This window comes from Anas platyrhynchos, chromosome 4 (assembly GCF_047663525.1).
Source record: "Anas platyrhynchos isolate ZD024472 breed Pekin duck chromosome 4, IASCAAS_PekinDuck_T2T, whole genome shotgun sequence".
Lineage (NCBI taxonomy): Eukaryota > Metazoa > Chordata > Aves > Anseriformes > Anatidae > Anas > Anas platyrhynchos.
In genome coordinates this window covers 36,316,548-36,343,550 of record NC_092590.1, presented here as the reverse complement: position 1 = coordinate 36,343,550, position 27,003 = coordinate 36,316,548, and the positions used below count along the sequence as shown (strand labels likewise).

The 27,003-nt window shown below is 34.4% G+C and overlaps 1 protein-coding gene across 4 annotated transcripts in view; it reads right to left on the bottom strand.

The window, feature by feature from the left end:
• The window catches only part of LRBA (LPS responsive beige-like anchor protein), a 391,064-nt gene that overhangs the window by 92,220 nt on the left and 271,841 nt on the right, over positions 1–27,003 (bottom strand). For all 4 annotated transcript variants that reach the window (XM_072037390.1, XM_072037391.1, XM_072037392.1 and 1 more), the window contains 3 exons: positions 19,072–19,212; positions 17,733–17,852; positions 6,248–6,400 (listed from right to left, as the gene is read on the bottom strand). In XM_072037390.1, the coding sequence (XP_071893491.1) occupies positions 6,248–6,400; positions 17,733–17,852; positions 19,072–19,212 (414 nt within the window). The remainder of the gene's footprint in view (positions 1–6,247; positions 6,401–17,732; positions 17,853–19,071; positions 19,213–27,003) is intronic.

Here is a 27,003-nt window from a genome sequence, read left to right as displayed (position 1 = left end):
TCTTCTGAGCAAACAGACATCCAAAATGCCAACAACCACCTAGAAGAGCTCAAGTGATGAGTTCACAGAGCTACTCTTTTTCCCCTCTTCTGTTGTATGCTCAAATACTGTACACATTTCACACCAGCTTGTATTGCCAGAAGCACCCTCATCACCGTGTAAACAGACCAACCTGCATTTTAGCTGTTTAAGATTACACCCAATCCTGCTTAAACCACAATTTCAAAATATGTTTTGCACTAATAGCAGCTCTGATGCTGCTAGTTAACCTGGTTTCCATTTTAGCCTTCTTCTTTTCTTTCTGACATATGTAACTAGTAATCTGTTACCACCAATATGCTACCAGTCATCTAGCAATCTATTACTAGTAACTTCCACTCATGCCTTAATTCACACTGTTCATAACCACATGATTTTCTACAGCACTTGCTATAGAACATACACCTTACACACCTGGAGATACACTGCTGTGGAAATAGGAAAAATACCATCAAGATACTTTTCCGAGGGAACACAAAAATCCAGTATGTTCCAAGTTGCAGGCACTGTCCTACCTCATCTTTACTGGACTAATAACAATAGTTTTAACAGACTGCAAGTAGCATAATGGTTTTGAAACCAGCTTGGTTTTTTACATCATTTCACTTTCCACGGAAAGGAGAGAAGACTCTCTGCAAAACTGCAGTTCTGAGTATTGTTGGTGTGCTAGCTGGCAGGGAATGTTGCTTTTTCAGTGGTTTCGGGTATAAGGTGGAGTAGCCTCTGCTAAGAAATAATGCACCATATTTGACAGATAATGATCCTCTAATTCAGATTGTAGATCCTTCTTACCAGTTGGTGGTTCTTAATACTAATTCATTTTGCTCCTCTAAAATTTGAGTTTGGGTGAGTGGCTGGCCTATCCCTCCTCTCCATTGTGCTTATTATGTCAAGATAAATTTTGTTTATACTGCCTTTATGTATTTAAGGCTTTCATTTGTATCAAAAAGCATCCTAGCTTCCAATCACTACATTTTCAATTATATGAAAATTGGATTTCAAAACTTTCAAACCAACACAGTAATCTCATCATGTTTCTTATTTGTCTTGCATTTTCCCCAATATTGAGTAAAATGGATAAACCGCTAATCATGGAAGGACTAACTCTGCAATAAAGCACTAAAAATATTTAAATTGAGATATATTGTGGAAAGCTGCCTTGACAGACCTCAACAGCATTATTATCATTGAAGCAATCTAATTCCCAAAAAGCTGAGGCTCATCAAAGCTGTGTGAAATTTAGTTATTATCAACTGATTAATAGTTTTAAATTAATTATTACCTATTCAGACATCCAACCTTCAAAGACAGGACAAAATTGGCTACTTTTCTGTTTAGAACAAATGTAATTGCCTTATTTGGATTTTTAGCAACTCCTGACTCCCTGTGGAAGTACGTGACTTTTCTTTGGGTTGTGCCTGGTCTTTGCAAATGCCTATTCTGTCATTCACGATAAATTTATATCAGCTCTAATGGGAAATCACGAACTGCAATAGGTGAATTTAAATTTTTAAAACAGAAAAATATTCTGAAGGAGGAGAGCTAACGTAATTTGGACTTTGAAGCTAGCAAAAGGCCCCAGAAAATTTAAGTTTGAAATAATTAAGTTTGAAAAAAATGTATCAACTACTGCTGTAATTTTTGCCAAAGATTTCTGTATCCAAACAGTATCTGAACAACCTCTTTATATTCTTCATGCCCAGTTTACACTTCTCTGCCCTATATGCCTCTCAGAAACATGGATGAACAACAAAATTAGATTTATTTATTTATTCATTTAAGATATCAGATAAAAGTAGCATTCCCCCCTTTGCTCAAATACTAATGGCCTATAGATAGCACAACTCACTTTGAAATACTGAACGATACAATAGTACATTACATTACGACATTTCTGTTTTTGTGAGGGGGCAGGAAGGTAAGGTATCATTTAATGTCATTTTCAAATAATTAAAAAAAAAAAGAATTATTAAACTAATACTGTAAGTCTTATCACAAACACATATATAATGATGCAATTATAGCACAATTTTTGTCAGCTGTATCTAGGAAAACTTAAAAATATTTTCAGTTATCTTAGCAGTTACTCTATGGCATTAAAAACAATACGGAGCATTAGGGACATATATTAATGTTTCAGACTGTTTCAGGAAAAACCTGGTCACATTTCCATCAAACTGTTGACTTACTCAGAGAAAAATATCTCCCCCCCCACTCTCATGAATTTGTGCCATTATAATTTTTATTGTGCTATCATAAACTAATAGAAAGTACCAAAAATATGCACAAGCAATACATGCATCTTACATTTCTTTGTATTGCTCAGAATGACATCCTGAAGCTATCATTGAGCTCATCATGACATTCCATCAATCAAAATCCACTTTTAATTATACACCATTCTGCTTTTTCTCCCAAAGCAAGCACAGAAGCCACGCAACAATCTATTTCAACTAAAATACTCACTTTATAGAATTAAAAATAGGTTGGGAATCAGTTTTAAATCAGCTATCAGCCTGTCAATTAATGTTCTGAACCCCTGCTATTGACCCAGTACTGTACAAGCTGTTATTACGCACTGTCCTACATATCATCTGTTCCCCGTGCTGGTCTGTTCCAGAAAGACAGACAGCTGCAACAGTATATCCCTGTTCAACCTGAGGACCATCTGACTTTAATTGTAGCACACAGCTTGATGTGGGTCTGGTTATGAGAAGCCAAAGTATCACACTGTAATAATCTGGAAAAGCAGAAACCTGCCAACACAAGGCTGCAAACAGGGGCTTGGGCTGTCTGGCTGGCTGACGGGCTGCAGGAAATATGATTAATGAGCAAGGTATAATGATATCAGGAACCCGATTAGCACCACAAAAAGGTCACAGATCAAAGTAGTATGCATTTCATGAGCTCAAATCATTGTATAAGATCTGTGGACTTAAAGAGGTAAACTGAAATGCAAAGGGAAAAAATATCTGTGTGTGATAGTATTTTAAGTGCTCATTTTGTAAGCTATAATCACTATTTTGTCTGAAACAGGACGCTATAAGGAAATATTAACTGAATGAATCAGCCCATGACACACTGTAGCAAGCTTTTTTGATAGTATCTCTGAGAAACTGAGCTTCAAGCATTCCTCCTAAACACTCCTACTCTACTCAAAAATAAAATTTGATGCTGAGGTTATCAAATCCATTAAGTATTAACAAGAAAGAGCAATTTAATATTTACATGTGATTTTCTCAGTTTTATTCCACAGCAGAAACAGCAGATTGCAGAGGGCATCATCCATAACAGCACTAACATGGCCATCATCACCAGAATAAGGTTGTCACATAAAAGTTGTTAACACAATTCACTGGCACTGAGGTTTAAATGTAATGCTACCAGACTGACCAAAACTTGATATCTGAAACACAGGAGCAATATCAGTGACATAAAGTGTCACCAAAATGGATGTTGTTTGATACACTTCAATATACTATCATTTAGCAAATTATTACGGAATCATAGAACGGTTTATGTTGGAAGAGAGCTTGAAGCCCACCCAGTTCCAACCCCCTGCCATGGGCAGGGACACCTCCCACCTGGCCAGATTGCCCAAAGCCCCATTCAGCCTGGCCTTGAACACCTCCAGGGATGGGGCATCCACAGCTTCTCCGGGCAACCTGTGCCAGTGCCTCTCCACCCTCTGAGTGAAGAGTTTCTTATTTATATATAATCAAAATCTACCCTATTTTTAGTTTAAAGACATTATGCCTCGTAATTATCTCTCTATTTCAAAATTAACTCAAGTTGTAAAAAAAAAGTTCTACTTCGTTCAATTATGCAATGCTTAAAAATAACATTTTATTGCAAAAATTGTTTCTGAAAACCTTAATTTATAACTTCTGTATGTTCTTCAAGTACTCTACTTGACAAGTGCTGCAACTTCTACTTTCACAGCACAAGTTATGACCTTGAGCAGATTACAGCACAAGTTATGACCTTGAGCAGATTACTAGCAAAGTCTTTTTGATTAAAATAGCTTCAAAAGTCACATCACTGATGAACAATTACTTGAAAAATAACCTAAATGAGAAGGAAACATTAATTATATTTAGATAATAAATAGGATCTTCCAATTTCATAAGTAATGTTGAGGAAAATTATCAAATGATAATTTAAAGTAGTTTTAATCTTCATCATTCAAATATACAATGGTTAATGTACTGTTCTTTTCAAATCCCCAAATTACTTTTTCTTTAAATGAAAGAGTGGATACATAACAGCACTTCCCTCATATTTTCTGAACTGCTTCTTTCAGAATTTGACAAAATAAAGATGTGCTTATTGTAAATTGTCCATAAAAAGAAAAAATATATATACATTTGGATTATGGAATTAGTTTATTACTCTCTAAGAGAAGATTTTAAAGGGATTTTACATTTTGTGCCCAAGAGTTTAACAGTATTTATCGAAACTCAGCTGATTCTTGCTGAAGAAGCACTTAACCTGGAGAACATTACCCATGTGAGAGATACAAAGAGCTGCAAGAAAGGCTGACACTAGTAGCAAACATTTTGGAAAATGACGGAAGAATGAGGGAAAGGTAGGTCAGAAAGTACAGACAGGTGAGGGCAAGAAAAACCTGGCACCATGGTTAAAAATCAGGAAAAGAAAATTAAGAGCTAAAATTTTACAAGAGGAGGAAGCACAAGCTGGAGAATAGCTTGCATTCATGGTAGCAAAAGTTAGAACTGTAATTAATTGGGTAAGAACTATATTTTCTGCAACAGCTAAAAAAACACAGTGGTGAGAGATCAGGGTCCAAGGCTGCCTTTGACAAGTCTGATTAAAAACAAAGGTTTTCATTTCTCAGACTATCCTGAATCACGAACACATGCCAAACTCGATCTATCAGAACAACTGTAAAACCAGAAGTAGTGTTTTAATATAGTTTGCCAAGTAGTCCTGCTAAATGTTAATGCATTTTATACGCCATTTAAATCTTGAACATGCTTCTACATGAAGCCAAATGCTGAATTCACCTAACACAGTTTGTGATCATTATGATGCACCCTACAACTGCTGCATATGTTAAGATCTTCACAATCAGTAGTCTGCAAAATCATAGGCCAAACAACATCGCTGAAGATAGTTATCATATCACCAGTAAAAGTGCACTTTAAAGCATACTGTTAATTTATAAATCACAGCTTTGTTCAGAACTGACTACTCTGCATTTTTGTGAATATGAGCTGCAATTTTCTGCCAACAGTATGACTTTTTCAACTCCCATATTCTAGCTTAAGGATATCAGGGAATTATCATGTCTAAGTCTGGTTTCTGTGAAGTTTCTGAGAGATTTCATGCCTTAGTTCAGTATTTCCTAGTTAGCTATAAAGAAGTAGCTGACTACTACATGAAAACTGCAGCTTCATTTTTCAAGATTCATTTAAAAAAGGCTCTCCAATTTATTTCTAGAGTGCCACTGATGCAGAATCCTCCCATATTGTGAAGAGTCTCATGTAATAGCTTTGAGAATGTGCTGAGATGCCAACAAATGACACTGTAATATCTATTCTGTAAATCATTACACTGCTCAGAGGACACAGTGAAGACAGGAAATGCTAACACCAGGATTTTCCAAAACAGGGAAGAGAATAGTAACACATGTTTGGGGAATGAAGCAGGTAAAAGGAAAATTCAGTTTGATTTCCTTGTAAAAACTGTTCTGAAAAATGTAACTTTAATGGAAGAAAGAGAAGAGATGGCAGAGATTTAAAACGCAGCCTTCTCTCCTGAGGCATTTACTAGACTTTGGAGTTAAGTGGATACTTAAATAAAAAATAATAATAATAAAAAACAACACTGAAATTACATTTAAATAACTGGAGTGAAAAATGTCTATGATTAACAAGCTTTTTCTTTTGTAAAGTGATGATGTTATTAGCACTTCAGAACTACAAGAGCTGAAATAAAAATAACAAGATAAGATCTCCTGCATGTTTAGACCACATTCAAACTTTTTTGAGCAATTCTAAAGAACAAGCAATACTATATGCCTTTTTCCTTCTATAAACTTATAAATCTACCATTCCTTCAGATTATTTCAGCCATAGCCCTGTGTAAATTATAAATAGCTGTATTTTACAAAGATCCAAACTACTTCAGAAAAAGCTTGCAAGACAAATGTTTCTTGACAGACAATAGAAGAGAGACATCTTACCAGTCTGTTTATGCGAACAAATTCTTCTGGGGTTTTGGCCCATGGTGGAAGTTCAACATCAGACACAACTGTTCCATCATCCATCACTCCTAGATTGTAATTGTTGCTGTTGACGAATATCTCTGGGAGGTAATAGAATTCAGGAATCAATTCCTGTATATAAATGAAAAACAATGCCATGCTATAAATTCTGTCATAGAACGCACTTTGTCATGTTAAAAAATAATTATTAGAATGGCATTAGGCAGAGACAGAATAAACCTCCTTCTCCTCCACACACACAGAGAAGGGATAAATCCATTCTTTCATACTTTCTAAAATACAAGCCTTTATGTACGATAAATCCTTATAGTGCTTATAACATAACAAAAACAAAACAAAATAAAACAAAAACACTACAACCCTAAGACACAACATGTTATAAAGCCAAAAAGTCAGAACATTGCTTTTGGTAGCATATTATCAAGAGAGAAATTTATAAAACTAAAGTAATGAACATCACATGATACAAACAATCCTTAGTGGAAAGTAATAGGCAAGTGAAGATGTTAACAAGTTGGGAAAACATTTACATTTTAACACAATCCAAACTTTGAAGTGCTAATGCACAAACAGCAGTCTGAAGTTTGGGTGAAAGTAGCTATTACAGTTTATCCAATGCCTAGAAATAAATTTTCTGTCAAGTCTAAATTATCTGGAGTTACACCATATGTTGAGGGGAAAAAAACAAAACACAAAACAACAGTCAAAGCTGAATCAAGGCAACCCCCTTCTTCCATTAAAAGGCAGTTATCACTATTATGTGTCCAGTCTAAAATTACAGGGAAGAATCATGCATAATTTCATACACACGAAAACAAAAACAAAACAAACAAACAAAAAAAAAAAAACACAAAGAAAAAGTTTAAAAGAACAAGGATTTTCTCCTGAATAAGTGGAATGTTTCTCTGTTTTGCAGTCAGATATGCAACTTCAAAAATTGCTGTTCATTTTGTAAAATATGCACAAGGATATACATAAACTTACCTACATTAATGGCTTTAGAACCCTATTTACAGACTTTTATAAATGTCTACAAAATCCTGGTGTAACAACAGTAGAGAAAGCCTATTATGACACAGCATATATGTAACTGCCCTTATTATATTTTAAAGGCAAATTTTGAGGGGAACTTGATGTTGAGACTTAAATACACCCAACAAACTTGGCAATTTGATGGATTTAGAAAAACTGACCCACTAAATTAGGGAATTTACTTCTACTGTGAAGAAAGAATCAATACATGTAATTGCTTCAGGAACTGTATTTCATAGCAAACAACTGGTGTAAAATTAGTCTGCCATATAGCAAGCACAAACTGCATGCTACTTAAGAAGTAGAAAAAATCACACTACCCCACTGGCTTTGTCTACAGTGGGTATAGTATGTAGCTCCCTCAGAAGCTCAGTAGATCAGAAACCCGGTCTTGACATGGGTCAATGGATCAGTAGTCTCCCAGATAGACCCTCAGGGCCAGCAATGGCATGAGCAACTTTCCAAATGGCTGAGTGCAATAGGGAGGTCATCAGATTGTGGACAAGGTCAATCCAAAGTAGCCAGGGCAAAGACAGGAAAGATCACGCAAGAATTAAGCTATTATCACCTCCATCCTTGTGTGAAACACTGCTTGGCTTTGAATTGTACATCTTTTTGTTTACAGTCACCTTAATTAACTAGGCAGGGTAAAACATGCTTCTGTACCAAACGCTTGACAAGTACTTGATAAAAAGAGATTTGAAACTATTTAATTGGATAAATGAAAGAACAAAAATGTGTCATGGATAAATCCTTATAAGAAAGAAAGTTCTCTAACACTGAAGTTTCTGTAGCTTTTATCATCGCGGACAGAAACTAACAAAGAAAAGAAGACGCTGGATGATTAATTCGATACCAGCTTGCACCACAAATATGAAACCATACCATGATTCTGAATACTTAAAACATAAGCTCATTACATATGTTATTGATGTTTTTATATTTTTAATATATATATATGTACAGCTATTCACTAGCTCCTTTCAAGATCAGAAAACATTTGGCTTTTTAGAACACACGTTGTTTTCATTAGATTACACAGAAACAATATGCAGCCTGGAAACTTAAAAATCATCAGTACCTTCTGTTAGTTTGACTATTAGAAGCTTTCCATAAAGCATTGTTCATTCCTATAGAAGTGAGTTTTTGCAAAGCTTTTCACTTTTCATAATGAGACATTTTAACAAAAGGCCTTCCTCTGTTATCTGATTTTGTTATCTTGATCACATGCTTGGGAAAAGAGAGTGTGAACAGAGGTACTGTGCTGTCTAACTTAGTAGTATTTAATTCCAATTTTCAGTGTCTGTACATAGATGTAAATGACTACATCAGTTAAAGGCCAATAGTTTTTCCTCAACCTGTAATAAGCCTGATAATAAAATATTTACATTTTTATCTACTTTACAAATATTCTTCATGTCTTTGCCAATCACAGTCCTTAACAGTCCTTCTCAATTCTATATGTGGGGTCTTTTCCTATATTGAAAAATAAACCAAACCCTCAAACTCCTAAATACAAGTAATAATGAAACTAACTTTTTTATTGAAACATTCACCTTGCATACATAGATTGACACTAAAACAGAAGTTGCTGACGCACTTGTGTAACTCCATTAATAATGGAACTTTTTGGACACCTGAGAGAATTAAAAATATTAATGAATATACTTTTTTGCCCTTGGGGGGGGGGGGGGGGGGGGGGGAAGGGGAAGAAGGAGTAGAGTGGTAGGTATTTACTTGTGGTTTCCCACAAATACAGTGTGAAAACGTAAGACCAGTCATGAGAGGCCAGACTGAAGGACCACTGAGTATGGTATAGTCACCTAGAACAAGGACTGTGACAAGGACTGGAAGTGACAAGGACTGGAAGACTAACACAGGACAAATACAATCTTTTCATGCATAGGTTCTGTCAGCTTCTTACTATTAAATTGGTTATGAACTAATCCATGCTTCTGATTTTTAAAATCCTTAAGTATGGTTTCCACACTGCAATTCCATCTGCAAAGGAATTTGGCTATCTTAGAACCACTTCCTAATAGTTCCAATGGATGATTGAGAAAACCAATAAATATTAGTTCCTTATTCAGTCTTCTACATGTCCTTCCAGATATTATAGATCTACATCACATTTTTCCTCATTGGTCTCTTTTTGCAATCTAAAGTAAATTTAGATTCATTCCTTCTGGTGGTCTTCCTTTTTGCCTAGTCATTTTGGTTTTTGTATTTTTTCTAATCCTAATGTATCCCTTCCAACATTTTATGTACTCAGCACATGTATACAAACTGCAATCTTTTGTTTATGTGATTTCATGGAAAAATTAAAACAACTGTATTATTTGTTGAAGTTCTCGCTTTCATGCAAATGTTTAAAATTAGTTTCAGAAACTCCTCTGTTAGAATTCACCAGTTCTAAGGGGTAGAGAAAGTAATATTTATGATGGGCAATACTTTACTCCTTCTGCCATGCTTTTGAGTTCATTAAACTTGATGAAAGGGCTCATGGTGAATATCGACATGAATCTATCACACAGCATTTACAGTGTGTTTTTTGTTATTGTTGCTTTGTTTTGTTTAAAAAAAAAAAAACTGTGAAGATTAAATCTTCTATTTCAGAATTTGTATTAAAACAATCATAAAATTATGCATGTAATTAAAATACTGTCTTAAATTTCTCTACCACATAGAAAACACAATTCCTAAGGAAACTTCACTAAAAAGGTATTTTTTTTACAAACAAGTAATATCAGTTTAACACTGGTAATTGATTTTCATGTTTGCCACTAAGCATACTAAATCTATGCAAGATACTTTGGCTCTTAAATGTAATGAAATATTATTTCATTCTTTTATTTTTGTTTGGAAAGTAATAGACTGATGTGCTTAGAAGCAGAGTTATATGATCTGCAAAGGTGTCTAGAATCAGTGAGATAGATTCCCTAACCATATTAAAACATTTATAAGATATCAGATTTTCAAACTAAATTATTTGACAATCATATTAAGCAATATTAAGCCTATATATAACCTGTCAAACAGAATAATAAAAATGCATATTAGAAGTCTAGGTTCTTATTCATACTGCCACACGCTATTTCCTCTGTTAGAGTACTTAAACAGCATTCAAAAATGCATACCAACATACTACATTATATTCAAAATTTCATTTTTTCATCACATTTCAATATAATCATTATCATGGTAGCAGGAAAATACAGTTTCTGTGTACCTGTAGGTCTTCCTCCATCTGCTATATGTGTGTTATTTCTTGTTTAACTAAAACATTCCCTTGTCATTGCCTGAAATACTCCCATTTTTAAAGAAAATAATTCAGCAAGTTTCAATTCAATTTCTAAATTGAATGAATGATAATGAAGAAATTATTTTTTTCAATGTCTAATCATCCTGTTAAGGTTCCAAGAAATATTTTAAATATTTCCTAGTATAAGAAAATTATTAAAATTTTCAGCAACTTACAATTTACCCAAAAGAATTATACAAATCCAGGTGTTCATTCAGTATTTAATGATATATATATATATAATGAAATATATAACAATTTCAATTAGTACTTTATTCATTATCAATCAAGAAGTAGATGAATTCAACCATTTATTGCATAAAAAGAGCATCTTCAATACACTTTAGATCCTGTTAGTCAATATATGAATTATATGTAGATAAAATTATTTTACTTGTTACTGATGCTATATATAAAAATATGCAATGGTATTTGATGACCATACTTATATACTATGAAAAACATGTAGTTCAGATTAATTTGACCAAGAAAGAGGAAAAAAAAAAAAAAAGTTGTATGTATTACTGTATTCCTTTCCTCTAATTTCTTTAAATTACTGAGGAGAAAAAAAAGGACTATACTGAATCATAACAAGGTCTGGATGAAACCTTGAGAGGTCACTTTGTCCACCTCAGGCAGATAAAATTAGGTATTATTGAAAGATGTTTCTCTGACTTGTTCTTAAAATCCTTAGTCTTGGGTTTTCTATGAATTTCTAGTCTTCATCTATCCCAACCACTAGAAGGTCTTCCTAACATCTGGTCTGCTTTTACTGCAGCTGGAGCCCACTTCCTGTCCTATTCAGATTGAATATAAATTGCAGTTTCCCTTTTTTACATGTGTCAATGTGCAAGAACGGCTTTTACCTGATGGACAAAAAGATCCATCCCCAGCAGCACTTTCTGACCATTTTTCCCCTCCTGCACTAAGCCCACTGCCCACGATCCAGCACCATGTCTGGCAGGGCAGCCCACTGGAACAAGAAGTGTTCAGCAGAAACAAAGTGCCACTGCACCCACCAGCCAAAATCCCCACCAGGATAAAAGCATCAGACCTGGCACTGAAAAGCACTTTACACTTCTCCCCTCATTCCTCTTTTCTCCAGAGTAATCAACCTAAAACCTTTATCTTTATATCACTGTCCCATTTTCTTGACCTCTGGTCGTTCTCCTCTGGACTTCAGCAAATTTATCCATACCTTACTTGAAGGTTATTTCAACAGCTCCAGAAAAAGACTGAAGCAGATACTCAAAGTATTTGTTTTGTTTTCAGTACAATTATGGCTGGGTATAAAAGAAGTAGACCACAGTTATCAGATGGAACTTTCTGATCCGTAAACCCAGATGTCTACATTTTTAACTACTGCTATATCCACAGACTACCATGCACAGATTTGACAGATTATTTTTTTTACTTTTTTAATTAGAGAAATATTTTCCTGTTATGCATCTTGGCACAACTTTACAGGAAAGCAAATCTTTCACGAAAACCAAAGGTCTACATCATAAGTTAAAGGTTTTGCTACACCAGGCATACAGTTTACTGTGAAAAATCTGAATCACTATGTATCTACTTCTGAATTTTGCTAGTAATTGCTCTTGGACATCATTTACCTTGCTACTAATATGACATGAAATCTATCTTATGCTAAAGTAATGTTGCCAGTTTGGCAGCAACTTTACTCCTCGTAACTTCTGAAAGCCCATCTATTAGATGGGGAAGTATAAAACAATGCAAAGCATATGTAAAAAGCTTATCAGGTTACAGGGTGTCTTAGGCATGCATATGTTTGGCAGCCTGTTTCAATAAATATGAGTTGCCAACATGACGTTGCTTCACTTTGGAGAAAAACCTCTGAGACTGTCTCAATCTCCTATGACTTTCTTATAAGCAAAGTAGAGAAACTGAGATGAGATTAGGTTACAATAATGTGGGAGTACCAGGGCTGAAAATCCATATTCCAAGAGCAGTTATCAATAGCTCACTGTCACACTGGGAAGACATGGTAATGGGGTCTGCCCTGCTTCTAATACCAGTCAATAATCCCATTAATGATCTGGCATAGAAGGTGCAGTAATAAAATTCCAGATGACACTACGAAGGCAACAAGCTGTTTGGTGGACAGGATGAGAATTTCAACCTATCTTCACAAAATCTATGTATTGCATGGAAAGAAAATGGCAAATACTATGCTTAGAAAAGAGAAAATACATGCAAAGAGCAACAAAGATAGCAAGTATATTGTAGTAATTATAATGACAAATCAATTTAACGCTATGGGTTTGCTACCAAACCAGAAGTAACAACTACTTCTGAACAAATATGTACAAATCTACACATTAAACAAAGAAAAACAGTAACAGAAAAACGGGCAGACAGGCTTATCTTCAGTATTCTGGAACTTAATACAAGCTCCATACTGAATTGGTTTGCAATCAAACACTGCTAGACTATCTGTTTTTGCGTTTTATACATTAACATAACTAACCAGGATTGTTTACACTAACAACATAAGTCAAGAAGAAACTAAATGAATTAAGGATGCCTGTCCATTACTTAAAAGGTACTAAATGATACTTTTACAGAATTTAAATACATTTAATATTCTTCAGTGCAGAACATTTAAGTTAAATTTAAGATTTAACTTTTAAGTTAACACACAATTAATATTGTAGAGGCATCAGTGCTAAGCTAATTAGTAATTAACAATGACAAGAGTAGTAGTAAGACACTAGAAAACTTCCAAAGAACTTTTAATTTGAATTGCTTAAATAAATGGATAGTAGGAAATTAAATTTTATGCAACATATCACCTCTTGAAATCAAAATTTGAATGGTTCAGTGAAAGGTTATACTATAGTGCAGCATTAGTTTCTTGCTTTGATCATCAATCCAAGGCTTTCACAGGGTCATGACAAAGATTGGATGTGACCACACATGTGCTCTGGCTTTTTCTGTGGAAGTGTGATACCAGACAAGAGTTGCTTCCACAGATAGCTCATGTTAGTCCTCCTTGTAGTATATGATGTCTCCAACTAGGATTAACAATAATCTTAAAACAGAAAGCATCAGGAACTTACATTCATTCTCATCATACAAGAAGGAAGGAGAAATAATTTTTTTAAGGTACCAGCTCAGTGGTTCTAAATATTCAAGATTTTTTCAGCTGAAACAGGAATAAACCCATGTCTTTCCTTTTTGCCACTCCCCCACCCATCCTCCGTACAATAGCATGTACTTTGGCCTGCCAATTTCAAGGTCTTAAATGTGGCTTCACAAATCCTTTGCATTTCTACAAATCAATGCATTAAACTGCTAGGCTTTCATCAGTTGTAGAAGTATCAACAGAAACCTAGAGAGCTTATGGTAAAAGAAAAATAAAATTATTTAGTCATTTTCTAAACCTTTTTTCCAATATGCCAATTACATTCAGTTAATATTGGACTATAAGTGATATAGAGAAGATATAGTTATAAAAACATTTAATGATCGTATCGTAATACATGATGTCTCAGATAAGAGACCAAGCAAATATCTTTCATTAAAAAAAAAAAAACAACTATGAAAAAAGTAAAGACTCCCTCAAGTGCCTCATTTTGTTAAAAATAACATGAGATAAAATCTTAATTTTGCACACAATTACATAGTCTTCACAGACAGGCATGAGCTGTGCTCACAGAATACATTCTTCCACACACAGCGCTGAAAGGAAAATTGTACATTGTTTTGGACAAAATCTTGAACCAAAGTTAGACAGTAGAAGAAAAAGCTGATTTTAGAAAAGAATGGGAAAAGAATGAATAAACTAGATTTCAAAGACTTTTGAATAATCATTAACATATTAATGCTTGCAGATTGCAAGTACTTTCAGTAGGCCACACTAGTTCTTGCCAGTTTTTCTATACACAGCTAAACAGCTTTTCTATACACAATTTCTTTATTCATGTACAACTCAGAAATGTTAGGAATTCTACTGATGACAGCAGTCGCTGCAGGCTTCCTTTCCTTCCTTTAGTTTTAGAGAGACCATCCTTTTGACTCTACTGCTGCAGAAAGAAACTTTCTTGTCAAGAATTATAAGGAAATCATTTCAGAGCTCAACCTTGAATTAGAAAACAGCATTTGCATCACTATAATATTGTACACTAAGCTGGCAACAAATGCTGTACTCTCAGACCTTTCAGGACAGACCATGTGAAAGTACTGCCATAAAATGATTACAGAGAATGATACTCCAGGATTACAAGGAGTAAGTCCAAAACTTATCGAAGTCATGTTTCATAATATATGTTGGCTGTAAAGTAAGTGGGAAAGGAACTCTAAAGAAAAAGTAAACAAACATGTGCAACCTTTCACTTCCTCTACCAGAGACCAAAAACAAAGGGATTCATGTTCATTTAACTCCCTCCCTGTCTCCCTCCTGCCTTCTTCCCAAGTATATGCATGGGTTCACGTATACACACACTAGACAATCAAAGAAAGACTTTTTACTGAACAAACATTCTAACAGGCTACAGATCTTCTCCTATGGAAGTTACTGCTCTGATTGCACATATTCTTGACAAAAGAAAACAGCAGTGCAAAACATACAGCAGTAGTAAGCTAATACATTGCAATTCTGCATGTAGAAAACTTGCAAAGCTATATGGGACACTTCAGCCATGCATTTCACAAACACTTCCCAGGTGGATCTGAACAACGAGTATCAGAAAAATTGTTTTTCACAGCTGTAGTGAAGTATTGGCAGTACACATATTTCCAACAAAGATGATTCCATGCATTTTCAGACTTTTTCTTTTCTAACTCATTCAACTTGTCTTATGGAAATCCTATTGCATCCCACTTCCTGGCTGCTCATCCAGTCTCATGAACAGACTCCTCTAGTCAATGTAAATTTTCACTCATAGTTTTCACAGTAGTATAATGTAATTCTTGGCAATTCCCAAACTCAGAAAGCTAAAAGAGACTTCAAGGGGCCATCTGTAACAGTACAGATGACTCTTAAGGCTGCACAAACTTGCACATACATAATTTTCCAAAGATACCTAAGCATTTCTGAAAAGCTCTCCCTAATTGCCATCTATCTATTAGTTCTGTTAGAAAGGATGCTTTTACATCTCATCTAAATCTCCTGGATATATAAGTCCATTTTGAACTAAGTTCCCTTCCTGAGGAGTGGAAGCGGGGAGGGAGGTGCTGGTCTCTTCTCCCTAGTAACTGATGACAGGAAGCACGGGAATGGCACAAAGCTGCACTAAGGGAGGTTCAGACTGGACATTAGGAAAAAATTTATTCACTGTGAGCATGGCCAAACACTGGAATGGGCTTTCTAGAAAGGTGGTTGGCACCCCATGCCTGTCAAGAGTTCAGATAGCATTTGGATAACACCCTCAATAATACGCTTTAACTTTTGGTTAGCCCTGAAGTGGTCAAGCAGTTGGACAAGATGAAGACTTTGAAAGCCCCTTCCAACTGAGCTATGCTATGCTATTCTATTCTATTCTATTCTATTCTATTCTATTCTATTCTATTCTATTCTATTCTATTCTATTCTATTCTATTCTATTCTATTCTATTCTATTCCACATGGGCAGCAGAGATTTTTCCCTTCTTTCTTGCCACAGTCACTACGTTGTAGAAGACTCTTAAGTTCCTCCCCAATCTTCTCTTCTTAATAAGAAAAGCAAGCATAGCTAGTCAATCTTTCATTGCACTTTATTTTCAAGACCTTACTTTGTCATCATTGTTCTAGTCTGGATTCTCTCCAACTAGGCCCCAACTATGGATGTAGTATTTCAGCTAAGACTAAGATTATCTGCTGCTGCTTCTCTGCTTGTGATATCTGTTAGCTTTCTCATGAGGAGTTGTGATTGCTTTGACATAATTTCTTCTTGATAGATATGTGCTTCATTTGCTCATCTCCTTGTTATCTTCCTGGTACTAAACACAGCCAGATTATTTGATTAAATATTTTTCACTGACCTGTATTTAAACTCACTTCATAATTTCTTGGCTTTCTGTTTTTTCTTTTTAAAAAACTGAATACTTCATTTATCCACCACTGCTACCTTTTTTCTTCTCCATTTCTCAGAGAAACCATATTTACATCTGAACTTCTGCCTGCTGGCATTGTATGCACAAGATAGAGAAGCTCATAATGACCAGTCCATTTGAAAATAACTCATGTGGTTTTATTTTCTAAACTACTGTTTCTAATTTTGATACAGACATTGCATCTTTTTACCTGTGGTATTAATTCTGCTAGGAACTGCTACAGTTGATTATTTTTTTGGTGGGGAGTAACAGATGGAAGAAAGACATTAGATTTTCAGCATGATCAATTGACAATTTTCTCATTTCACTAAGCAGCAGATAAACCCTTTCTTTAATTGTCTCCTCACTACTATAGCTATAGAATGATGTCATGTTACTTAGGTCCCTTGCTAGTTGCATGCCTTTCTTTAGTCAGCCTGATTTCATTCATGTTATACCTTTCCATCCTGTGTAAACAGAACTTTAAAAAAAAAAAACAAACATTTTTTTTCATGGGATTTGAGGTCACTAAAGCTTTCCCACCACTGTCAGCAAGCTTTTCTTTTTCGTTCTCCTCCCCAGTTCAAAATATTCCTCAGATCCCAGAATCTATTTGTTTACCTCATTCTTTAACTTCAATAGTTACCCTATCTAAACTACTGCCCTTGGAATTTCCATGTGCTCCTGTCTTAGCTTCTTGACCCACCTAATTCTAGGTCTCCTTCCACACAATGACTAATTACCAGATTAATTTATCTTCTATTCCCAACTACTTCTTATTCATTCACAAGTTCCCAGGCCCAGTGCCCCTATTAGGATAGCTTCAATATGATGCTAAATTCTATGTTTCATCTTAGTATCTTCAGTCACTGGCTTTCTGTAGCCCTTTGTTTCTCTACTCAAGATAAAATCTCTGTGGAAACAACTATGTGTCATTTCTCTTTCATCTTTTCCAAAATGATAGGATCGCTCCCAACCCTTTCCCTTCCATTTTGCAATAAGTTGTGGTCCTACAATCATAGCTACAACAAATGGAGATGCAGTATAAAATGTAACAGACTTCAGGAAAGTTTTTACCTTGATATCAGAAGTGTCACGCTGACTGTTGCGCCATGCTCTTGAAATAGATGAAAATGTTCTATCTGCATGATCAAACTTTCCACCTTGCAGATTTAGGAACAGTGTTGTAAAGGGTTCCTAAAATATTTTTTAAAATAGTTAAAAATAACAATGTACTTCTGTAGAAATGTCAGGACATTTATTATTCTTTTTTGGTTAGGTTATTAATGATGCTATTCTTCTGGCAGACACATGATTAATTGCAAAAGGTTCATTCTATTATCCAAGAATGAGAAATACAAAATGATGTTTATTTGTTCAAAAAATATTTTTAATTCCCAATTCCTACTCCTCACACATATAAAGATAAAATAAAGCAAATACAACTGAAATAAATATTTACAGGCTAGAGCTACAATCAACTGCGACACAAATTGCTTTAAAAAACATGAAAAAGCTCAATATAATATTTTTACCTTAGATTTTTTTTAAAGAAGCATGTAATGTATACATTTTATTTTGCTCAAGGTAATCTATTAATACAAAGGATAATATTCAATATCAATAGCTTTATAATTGTTATTGCTTAATACGTAATTTATTATTTAGAAAAGAAAAATGTTTGAGAGGTTTAAAAGCCCCTCTAAGTTAAAGAACACTTAAGCACATATTAGTGGATAATTGCTTGAAATTAGCTAAGTGCTATAAATTACTTCAAGGATTTATGTATGCTTGTACCATTTGAACAAGCTTTAATTAATGATGTACTGCTAATGCTTTCCCAAAGAAATTACTTTCTAGGAGATAAATCACCTTTCAATTTTATGGAAGAATGCATTGTTTAACCAATATATTATCAATATACAGCATCTCAAAAGTTATGTCCATGTAAAATGCAAAATATTTTTTAAAAAATTATTTGCATCAGAAAACAACTAATTTAATCTCATTAGGAGGCAAAAATTAAATACATTCATTATGGAACAAAAAAGTACAATATATCCAACCTTAATGATTCTAAGATTCTATGGCCCAATCAGAAAATATGTAAGGAAGGAAAGTTGACCATGTTGAAAGTAGTTTAAGATTGTACACTAAACATTATTTTTTAAGCAGGAAAAACTTTACTGATTTGAAAAGTATGTACCATAAAATTAAAACCTTCTGGTCAACTTTGAAATACATTTATCCCTGAAAAACAAAATCAGGTATTGATTACAATTATTCAAAAATTTCAGTATTCTCCTATGCCATTGGGTTTTATTTCAAAAGTTAGTTTAAGTTTAGTTTTTAGCTATTTTTTTTTTTTTGCTTTTATTATAACTTAATGGAGAAAAAAAATAAAAGAAGTACTTACGATTCTTAATAACCACGTGAGTGCAAAACTTGCAGTTGAATAATGTGTGCCATAGTGAAACTTTGGAACCTGATCATCTTCCCATGATTCGTATCTCTCAGCAAAGAATGCTGCTCTCTTTGGGTTCAAAGCTCCAATAGGCTACAAGGTTTATAAAAATAAATACATAAGTAAATAAAGATAACAGCACATCATATTCCTCGTGCTCTTTTTTGTAACCAGGATTATCAGCATGCATGGAAAATACTAGATGTGGTGTTTTGCAAATGCAGATGCCAGATTATGTTAGCAGCAAAAAAGTATCTTTTACATCCATAAAGGCATATTTTCTATTTCTACTGATTCAACTCAATCACTAAAATCCATTTGACAGCGGAATAACTTGGACAGAGTTGTTAACTTGTGTGCTTGGTTGTGTGTGTGTTGTGGGGAGGGAAGGGACACACACACACTATTAAGCAAATGTTAAGGACAACAACCAGAAACATCTTTGGATATTTTAGGAGGAAAAAGTAAAGAGTGTTAGAGTGGAAGAATATTAACAGTGCACACAGAACTTTGATATTACTGCTGATTGTATGCTTTCTATTTACTATCTCAAGACAAGTTCTATTTAATGAATAAAACCTGAAATTTTGCAATAGGCAAATAAAATAGCTGAATATCTACATAAAAACAGGAATATAAAAGAAACAAATAATATATGTGTGATTTAAAAAGTATATCACACTTTCACCACCATAAGTAAGTACTGAACAAAGACTAACAAATAGATGAACATGGAATTATTAAATGCAAATCTTAAATGCAAGAAATATGATGCTTTGGAATCCATAGCCATGCATTTCCTCAGCAGACTTTGACATAAAGGATTTGGAAAAATGAGTATACTTCACATTCATCACTGGGAAACCCAACAGTGAATTTAGCTGTTCCTCATGTATAAGGCTGTGAGAGTTCTACAATACTTTCACATATATGTGCAAAATATACACGGTACCATTTCGTATACATAGAGAGCACACTGTTTGTATATCATTAATGTAAATTATGCCCATCTGAACAGAAAATAAACGCACTCGTGTATAACTTAAGAATAAATATGCAAAATTATTTTCTTATTTCTGTCTTGCAAGAATAACTATACTTAAGAATACACTACAAGGTAAGGAGAAACTTTAAAAGAAAAGTATATGAAGAAAAGTTGCAATCAATAACCAAAAAAAACCAATAATCAATATTAGTTCAAGCACAGTTCAAGTGAAAAACTACGTCTGCTATTCGGATTATTATTATTCAAATATCTGCTTCTTTGCAGCTTATATGAAATTTGGCATACAAGCTTCAAAGTAGTTTCTGTTCTAGGATAGATTATATCTATGAATGACCTAAGATCTTATCTTACATTTTTTACTTAGACCGGCTTTCACATTGCAGTAGGATGAAGAAAACATCTTAGGTTAATTACTATTTTTGCAGTTCACTAATTTGAAATATAACCCTCTGAAAGAAGTGGTTCCTGTATAAAAGGATTTTTATCTGATTTAGCAAATTTATTCCAGGGAAGAATGAAACTGACTCCAAGAAGTCTTTTTGTTGCAAGAACCATTTTGGAATCTCCATCTGTACTGATTTTCCCTAAAGACTCGGCTATGCTTGAGGGAAAAAAAGAAGAAAGAAGGTCATCGGTAGACAAATTATATGAATTAAAAATAGAAACATTGTTGCGCTCTATGGTTCTGTAACATTTTATGCATTCTCTTTATCTGCCCCTATTTTTATTACTCTCCAAATGAGTATAGCCCAAATCAATAGTTATAGAATTACACTCCTTGAATATAAAGCTAAACCCAATTAGAATTGATTTCATTCTCTTTTCAAAAACAAAAACAAAAAAAAAGGAATCATGCAGAGATCCATATAGCCAGAATCCACAGTATTGATTTTAGCTGTTATTGTTACAGTTGGTTTCTGAAGCCTGCAACAGGACAACTATCAAGACATGTCACATTTATTTGCAAGCAAATAAAAAAAGTCCCCAAATGAAAGAAAGCTTAGGGAGAAAAAAAGAACCATGGAGCTGTGCACTGACAATGATACACTATCAGCTTACTCAGAGAAGTTACAGTGGGAATACACACATTGAATTATACATTACACGAATGCACTGATTTATTGTGGTAATAACATCCACCTCATTAAAAGATTCTGCTTTGCTGCAGTTGGAGGGCTACATATTGTTTACTGCTATAAATTAATGGCAGCACACAGAAGACTGTAGGACCCTTCTAACAATAGATCTGTAATGACAGTGCTGTATATCACAGCTTCCCCAGCAGCTTCATAATAAAATGGAGACAATGTATTGGGCTAATACATTCTACCAGGCAGGCCCATATTTTTCTGACAACTGCTTTTAAGGATGAGGTGATTGTAGTGTGTTATGCTGCACTGTAAACAGTTAACTATGCCTGAGCTACAGAATAAAACACGTATGAGGAATATTCAAATACCCCTGACTTTTCATTTAGAAAAAGATTTGATTGAAATTTTGTAATTATTTCTTATTTCCAAATTAACAGGGAATCCTGATTACATACTGGATTCCCTCCCCTGGTGGTAAATGGCAAGGGAGAAGAGTAAATCCAAACTACGCTATACTAGATGTAACTGTGAGACCAGAAATTTGCTCAACATGGTTTCTCTTTGCCTCAGACCATTGAGGAAAGACAAGCTAAAAGCCTTCATGTCCAGAAATTCCAGATTGTATTTTCTTTGCAGCACCACTTTTCAGAGAGCAAAAATAGGCATCTGTTCACCAATTAAAGACTAATTTAGACGGGGAAAATAAAACAGAGAGAGAAAAAATCCAATAAGCAAAAACAATGGATGACATTACAGAAGTCAAGACACAAAAATGAAGTCACTTATGGCTGCTATCAAACTGTATCGAAAAAAAAAGACCAATGCATATCATTCTCAAGTTAGAGTTCATTTCAGAAATGGCTCAATCTGGAGGAAAACCTGGGCTATGGGAGTTTTTGTTTTCTCTTTTCCAAAGGCGTGATCACCTTGGTTTTGATCTGAAGTGGCTGTTACAGCAACCAGTGTTACCAACATGACAACTACAAGCCATTTATAAAACATACTCATTTGCCATTAATTTTTAAGTGCTCTCAAATCTAGCAGCAGCTTAAAATAAGTAACCTCACATTTTAACCAGGTGCTAAACATAGTAAGCCTCAGACTTTGGACCAAGATTTTTTTCTCTCTTTGAGATGGAACAAAGATGAATGATTTGTTGAAAAACAACTCAGAAAACACACTGACTCTTACCATCTACTGATGTTAAATATGTCCAGAAACTATGGTGTATGGTTATATTTGTTGGTTCTTAGTCTTATTTTGTGTCAAGCTTACTGGAACATTGGCACATCTTGCCTCTGTTTTCAGAAGAGGCCTTGTTGCAGCATCAAACCACCCTAACAAAGGTGCTCCTCTAAATAGGGCAGAATCTCTCCTGGACTCTCACAGATGTTCAATTATACATACACTTCTAAAAGAGGAATATGTTCATTTTGGAAAATTGCTAATGGCCAAACATAAGCAGATCAAAGGCTTATAAGAAAAGAATTACGTTATCTTTATTTATAGTTACATATATCAGAAGACAAACAAAGAGCTTTTATTTCCTATTTAATAAGTTTTCATTTTTAAATAGCGTTACTCCAAAAAAACAGACATACCAGGTTCATACACGCTGCCTTTTGTTACTAAGGCTTCTCTTATTAGAACAAGCATTGACATTTTTACTGTCTCCTATCCATACAATACTAGGCAGAGTTTTTGAGTTATTAATATTCAAAATCCATGAAAGACTAGAGTGGAAAATATGGCAATAAATTGCATTTAATTACTTCAAACAAGTAGTCAAGGTACGTTAGTTTCATCTTCATGGTTACTTCTTTTGGTGAAGACAGCAATCTTAACCATTACTACTAGAAATCAGGAAGTCTGTGCAAGTGCCTATGACTTTGGAAAAGTAGTCAGATCCAGAAACTAAGTCTACGTTGGCCAATTAGGAAGATTTAAAAAATAATGAAAATGTGTATTTTTAAAATTTATATTTAAATTGAAAAAAATCACTTCTTAGCCAATTATTTTTCATATTTCACCTCTTTTTCATTAACTGAATTACTCACATGTCAAAAATAGCTTTTTATCTTATGCCACAGAACTATGAACTGTTCTCTTTCTCAGATACATTTTAGAAGTTAATTCCTTAGAATTTATTACCACAGTAAGACCTGAAAAATATCCTAGCCTTCCTCACAGTAGTCACAAGTTATGACAGCACTGTCACAGTACCAAACTTAGTGTTGCACACTCTCTGTCTTCCCAATTTCTATATTTGTACTTTCAAACACGCTCAATGATTTCTGTCCATTTATTTTATGACATCTTATTATATATTCTACTTAACACCTCCCCTCTACTCACCCTTTTTTTGTTCCTGTTATTTCTAACTTTCTATTAGTTCTTCTTTTGAGAAGTTGGGATCAGTGGCTCTTCTTTCACTGGTTATCTCATGACACACATTTGTATCTCTCATTGCATACATCTCCTATGCGTGTTTTAGTTCTCAATACTGATGAGCTTAGAATCGGCCCAGCAAACTAAGCCAGTCTTCCACACAACCTGCTCACACTTCTACTTTAGAGATTTACTGATTGTTTCAGCTTTACCTTTTCATGTTAATTTTGTATTTGCATAATAGAATATGACATTAATCAGACAACAGAAACATAAGTGACAAAAATCACAGTCAAATCATCAGGATTGTATCTATCACTAAATACAAGATGGTTATCCACAGGAGAAGAGAGCTACCTTTGAACGGCAGAAAGTTTTCTGGGCTTGCTGATGCCGAAGATACTAGATACTGAAACTGGCCTTTGAGCTTAAGCAGTATGGAAACCGTACTAAGAAAACACGTGACATCTCCCTATAAGAATACATATAATGACACTGACTTTGACAAATCAATGAGCTACTAGGCATGGGTCCAGCACCCATGGAAGAAAAAATAAAAAATAAAAAAGAAAGAAAAAGAAAGAAAAAAAAAAAAAAGACACTGAAAAAAGATAAAAGGGGAGGAAAAGGGAAAAAAAATGTTTTTTCTTTCTGATTTCTTACAGTTTTTTTCAATCCAGATCAAACCAGGTATTTGGATTCCTGTGAATGCAATTGTCTGTATGGTTAAATTATATTTTGTAGCATCCTTGCCAAGTATGTTGTTTTTTTCATTTATTTTATTTTCAAGATGAATATCTGGTTTTCATTACTGATATTTTTCATATATTCATTGGGTTTTAAGCACAGAGGGACTATTAGGTCATCTCATCTAGTCTTGTGTTTGTATGACAAGCCATTAAATTCCTTTCCATTACATGATTTTGAGCCCAACTGTTTATACTTGATTTATACACGAGCTGTATTTGGCCGACCTGCTTTCCAAAAAGGCATCTGATTCTTGAGTACATGAACAATCTACAATTTTTTCTTGGAACTTTTTTCTTTTGGCAATTGACATCCTCTTTCTTAACAATATGTGCTTCAGTTTGGCTATGAATTTACTAGTGTATTTACAAAAGAAATCTTTTTATGCCTCTCATTGACATATCAAAGTCTCTACTTTCCCAATATTTTCTGTATATAAAAGTACTTATGGATTGCAATTAAACTTTTAATAAACAAAGGAAATTGAGCTCTTCAAATCTTTCATTTTAAGGCATTTCTTCCAGCAGTAATATTTTTTTGTGCCCTGCCCACTTTATCAGCATATTTTAATATACAGATATCTGAAATGCATTCAGTGTTCCAGTGTTAGTCTTCTCATTGTCACAAGTATGTCGAGTGCTGAACACTCTATTGCAATCTAACCACCTCTGCATTTTTAGAGAACTGCTTGTTTAGTTACTGCTGGTATTAGCAGCACATAATTAACTCCCAGAAGTAGCCAGTATCTGTAATATTGTCAGTGGGCCTTCCTGATCGTCTGATAAAACTTCTTCCTCCCAGAGATATAAAGACCAGATGCAAGTGTTTAATTACACCCCAACTTTATTAACTTACATCAGCTGGGAAATATCTGGAAACAAACTCATTTAATGTAAATCACTAGTCTTCCCTCTGCCATTTTTGTGTGTGAGAAGAGCCATGTCCCCCTCTGAAGCTATTCTCACTCATTGCTACCACCCTTGCTTTCAAAAAACTGAGTACAGCTTTCTTGAAAATTATATCCTGCAATGCTCTCATCTTTACAGGATGCCTTACCTTTAATCCATATCTAATTCAAATTCATTAAAGAACAGTATCCAAAAGAAAGCTACAACACAATCATCTGCTGAACTGTTTGAACTCCCTGCACTGATCTATTAAACAGATCCTTGAGTTGCTCTGGGAAAGATTTAAAAGCATGAAAAAAAAATAACCTATCAAGGACCCAATGATCTCTTGAGGTCCTTTTCAACCCCTACAATTCTGTGATTCTGTGAAGGAGAATAACAATCTTTATCAATCTGGCCCCAAATGCACTGGTTTCACAGCAGATGCCCAAATCCTACAAGAAAGATCAGGTTAAGAGGGGGGAACTATAAATTTGGATATCAAAGCTTTGCTGTAGTCATATGGATGGAACTTGACAGAACTTTTATCTTCTGCGACAGTGAACACTTAGAAAATGGGTAATCTTTTGCTCCATTTCTAAATTGATCTACTTTCTTATACCTTAGTATAAGAAAATCTTATTGTAAATCACATCTTAGTCACTCATTATACTCAGTTTTTGAGAACTTCAACACAAGCAGCTACTTGACTTTCATGTGGTTTCTTAGTGAACTAAGAAATCCTATGATTAAACACTTTTTGTATGTGCAATATCGAAACTATGCAACAGTTACTAATGTTAGTGACTGTACTTTAATGATTTTGACATCAAGAACATGAAATCAGAAAAATTTATATAACTATGGTGCCTTCTTTTCCAGCCACTAAGGGCAACATATGTCTCTGGTGACCTTGTCGAGGGGCCGATCTCTCTATTAGTGTTCCATCTAGCTAAGGTTCTCAGCAAGTCGTTATGCTCGTACTTATAATTCCAATCTCTTATTCTGAATACAGGAATCTCAAATAATTATGACACTTGAAAATTTGTAGGAAGTAAGTAATCAAGGAAGATGATAATATAAAGCATGTTCTGAAGAATGCTTCCTATTCTCATTAATGTAGCCTGAAGTTACATCATTTACTAGAGCTGCAAGCAAGCAAAACTTCATATGACAGATTAAAAAGAAGAAAAAAAAAAAAAAAAAAAAAAAAAGCCAGAATTACCCTAGTTACAAAACAAAGAAAATTATACCTTCCCACATAATTAAGTTGTTAGATTCATTGCTTCAGGGAGCAATGCAGAACAAACACAAATAGGTTAAAAAGAACAAAGACAATTAGACCACCCGTCCATCAGTGGCCATTAAACATGACTGCGTCAATTATTTTTCCAGTTCATAAAGTCTTTAAACTTCTCGTTGCCAGACCTGGGAAGTTATCTGAAGGGAAAGACGATGCTTTATATGCCCTCTTTCTTTTCTGCTTTCACTAGACTCCTCCTACTGGCTATTCATAGAGGCAAGATATTGAGCAGGATAAGCTTTTGGACTGGCTCTTCTCTTACAACTTCATATGAAGTGACTCAGCATCTACCTAGATACACAGGTTGGTGCATATGATTGCAATAAAAGCCAGTCAAGGGTACTCCAGAACAATAAACTTGCAGTTATTTTGACATGCAAATGAATTCTTCACTCAGGTATATCTTTTTATTTACGCTACTAAAGAAACACAGACAAATGCCCACCAGCCACCTCATTTAAG